Source organism: Epinephelus moara, chromosome 6 (genome assembly GCF_006386435.1).
Source record: "Epinephelus moara isolate mb chromosome 6, YSFRI_EMoa_1.0, whole genome shotgun sequence".
NCBI lineage: Eukaryota > Metazoa > Chordata > Actinopteri > Perciformes > Serranidae > Epinephelus > Epinephelus moara.
This window is the reverse complement of record NC_065511.1, coordinates 42,503,047-42,505,979: the sequence shown is the minus strand read 5'-3', so window position 1 is coordinate 42,505,979 and position 2,933 is coordinate 42,503,047. Positions and strand designations below refer to the sequence as shown.

The window sequence follows — 2,933 nt, the reverse complement described above, 5'->3', positions numbered from 1 at the left end:
ATTTAGATTTAATATTTAACATTTAGGTGCCACATTTAATATTTAGATTTAACTATTTAATATATTTCTAAGTGAACAAATATTGCTGTAAATGTGGTAAAAGGTGACGTTAAAAAATTCACAACACTTTTTTGAACATTGTTTGAAGCTAAATGTGGCAAAATGTTGATGTTATTTTCAGCGTGAGACACTTTACAAACGGCACCCCATAGCCGTCAGCCTCCATTAGGTGGAGTTGTGTTGCTACCTCCTCTCCCCTTGGATCTCTGGAAGTGTTGTGAGGACTCTAAAACTTCACCTGAGCCTCCCTCGGCATATGGGTGAGTAGATACTGGCTGAATTTTCATTTTTGGGTGCACTATCCCTTTAAGTGTGGCTGTTGTCCCGCCACATTTCCCCCGATGCACCGGTGCTGTTAAACATTAACAGCAACCAGCTATGTATCATGCCGACGTGAAAGGACAGCTTTTTTCGTCAGTGTCTGACGCTGAAGCTAAGCGCTGGTTTCTGAGGACTTTAGAGTGAGACCAGGTTGCTAATGCAGTGATGTCTCAGGAAAAAAACCAAATGCGTTTCCTCTGGTGAAAACACACTGACAGGTTGTTAAAAAACAGCCAAGTCTGATGGCTAACAATCTGCCAGAAGATGCAGCAATGACTAAATAGAAACTGTTTGTAGCCTGGCAGGCATCACTGCATCACTTCAGAAACGTTGATATGACAGAGGTTTGCAGAAACATTTTCTATAGTGACTGAGCTGATGCATTCATATGTGTGGGGAGGCATCATACGCAGGCTCTCAAGTTATTTTTCTTGTTGAGTTGTCACATTAAACCATAGATTTTCCTCCCCCTCCCCAGTGGCCCTCAGCGGAGATGACGGCTGGTCCATGAACGTGCAGTCGGAGGTCCGAGCCATGGAGGGCTACCCGGTGGTGCTGCCCTGCACGTTTAGCCACCCTCAGCACTCCCAGCATTCCTCCCTGCAGGTGCTGTGGCGTCTGGGCCACGGTCAGAGCGCCACTGTGTTGTACCGCTGCACCAGCCGGCTCGGGGCCCCCACCTGCGACCCGGGGCCCCAGCAGGACCAGCGCTACAGACTGGAGGGCAACCCAAGGGAACACGACCTGTCACTGCGGATCAACAGCGCCAACCTGCAGGACAGCGGACGCTACTACTGCCGGGTGGAGGTTCAGGGACGTGAACACATCAGCTTTGAGGACAAGATGGGGACCAGGCTGAGAGTGGAGGGTATGTTCATGCAGACCTAAAGCTACGTTAACACTGAGACATCATGTGCATTCTGGGGATTAAAACTCTGTCTGATGTTACAAAGTCTAAATGCAGATGTATTCGTCCTCCCGTCTGTCTGCAGCTCCTCCAAAGATCCTGGCGCTGTCGGTGGAGGGCAGTGAGCAGTCTGGGTACAGAGCCCTGTGTCGGGTCCAGGGCTCCCCGCTGCCGGACGTCCAGTGGCTCGGCCCGGACGACCTGCTGGAGGGTGTTGCGGTCGGTCCGCTGGCTCAGGGCTCCGCTGCTCTCTACCACACCGTCAGCCAGCTGAGAGACGTGGAGCCGGGCCAGCAGTACACCTGCAGCGCCTCCAACCCGCTGGGCAAAGAGCAGGCCACCCTGTACGTCCTGCCCCCCCGGCCCCCGCTGTACATGAGCGGGGCCTCGCCTCCTCTCCTGCTCCTCCTGTCGGTTTCTCTCGGGGCCAAGGTCCTCCTGCTGGTGGGGATGGGGGTCTGGATGGTGCAGGGAGGAGCTCTGCAGGGAGTCAGCTGCTGGTGGAAATAACCTGCACTGAAATAAACTAATGTATATACTTTATGTAACACTGATGCCCCTTACTTGGCATTTATAAGCGTTTAATAGATATTTATAAACTGTCAATCACTGTTTATTAATGTGTTTGCAAAAGCTATAACCCGTCATGTGGACAGCCATAAGTGGAGGCCTTTGCAGCAGGCTGAACAGTTTCCTGGACAGATCTGTATAATGTACTGAATTAATGTCCTTGAAATAAATGCTCAATTTAAAATGAGCAAATATTTGTTCTCTATCACTATTTTGTTTCTTGTGTCATTTAATTCAACAACCTCAACATGATTAGAAATGATTCTGTAAATTAAAGTGTTATGCCCCGTCTCCACCAAACCCTTTCAGTCCAGTCCCTTTGGAACCTGGTTTATCGTCCACAGAACGAGGCTGCACGCCCACATTTTCAAAACAAAATAGAACAGGCTGCAGTGAGAGTCTCTCTCCATGGGATATTTAAAAATAGCAGCTTTGTGCATTTAGTCCTTCTCAGGCAAGCTCAGGGGTTTAGTGTTGCTGTAGCCCACAGGAAGTGAGGATTAGAATATATGACCTTCACATAATCCGCTCCAAATTAATCTATATTTTTAAAGTCATTACTAAAAGTGTGTGTCATATAAAAACTAAAGTGATGGTCAAAGTTGTCACAGTGAAATTTAAGATGTGCTGATGGATTCACGTCATCAACTCATGCATTGAGTAACATTACAAGTTAACGTTCCACCTTAAAAGTTGCCGGCAGTCGGCCCAGTGAATGAAGTTATTTTTTTCTCTTTCATTTTATAGTTGTAGTTTACTGATGTATGAACAGAGGTTACATAAAACCAGAGTGACCGTCCTCTACTGACCAATCAGACTGCAGGGTTTCTAGCTCCACCTTTAAGTACCAGATCTGTGTGCTAGGTACCCCAACAGAGGGGGGACCAAACATGGGGATGCTAAGCAACGCTTCTGTTGGTACCATCCACAACTTTCACTGTGGAGACAGAAACAAACTGAACTGCTCGATGGAAACGAGGCTTAGCTGATGTTGTTGGAATACATCCGATAAGTAAGAGCTAGAGTTAGAAATACTCAAAGAGCACTCTGGCACAAACAGGACGTAAATTCAGAG

The 2,933-nt window shown here is 47.7% G+C and overlaps 1 protein-coding gene across 1 annotated transcript in view; it reads left to right on the top strand.

Annotated features, from left to right (window-relative positions):
- The window catches only part of si:dkey-11p23.7 (V-set and Ig domain-containing protein), a 3,817-nt gene extending 1,764 nt beyond the window's left edge, over positions 1–2,053 (top strand). The window contains exons 2-3 of the mRNA XM_050046370.1: positions 860–1,249; positions 1,374–2,053. Of these exons, the coding sequence (XP_049902327.1) occupies positions 860–1,249; positions 1,374–1,798 (815 nt within the window). The 3' untranslated portion in view covers positions 1,799–2,053. The remainder of the gene's footprint in view (positions 1–859; positions 1,250–1,373) is intronic.
- Positions 2,054–2,933: the final 880 nt, after the last annotated feature.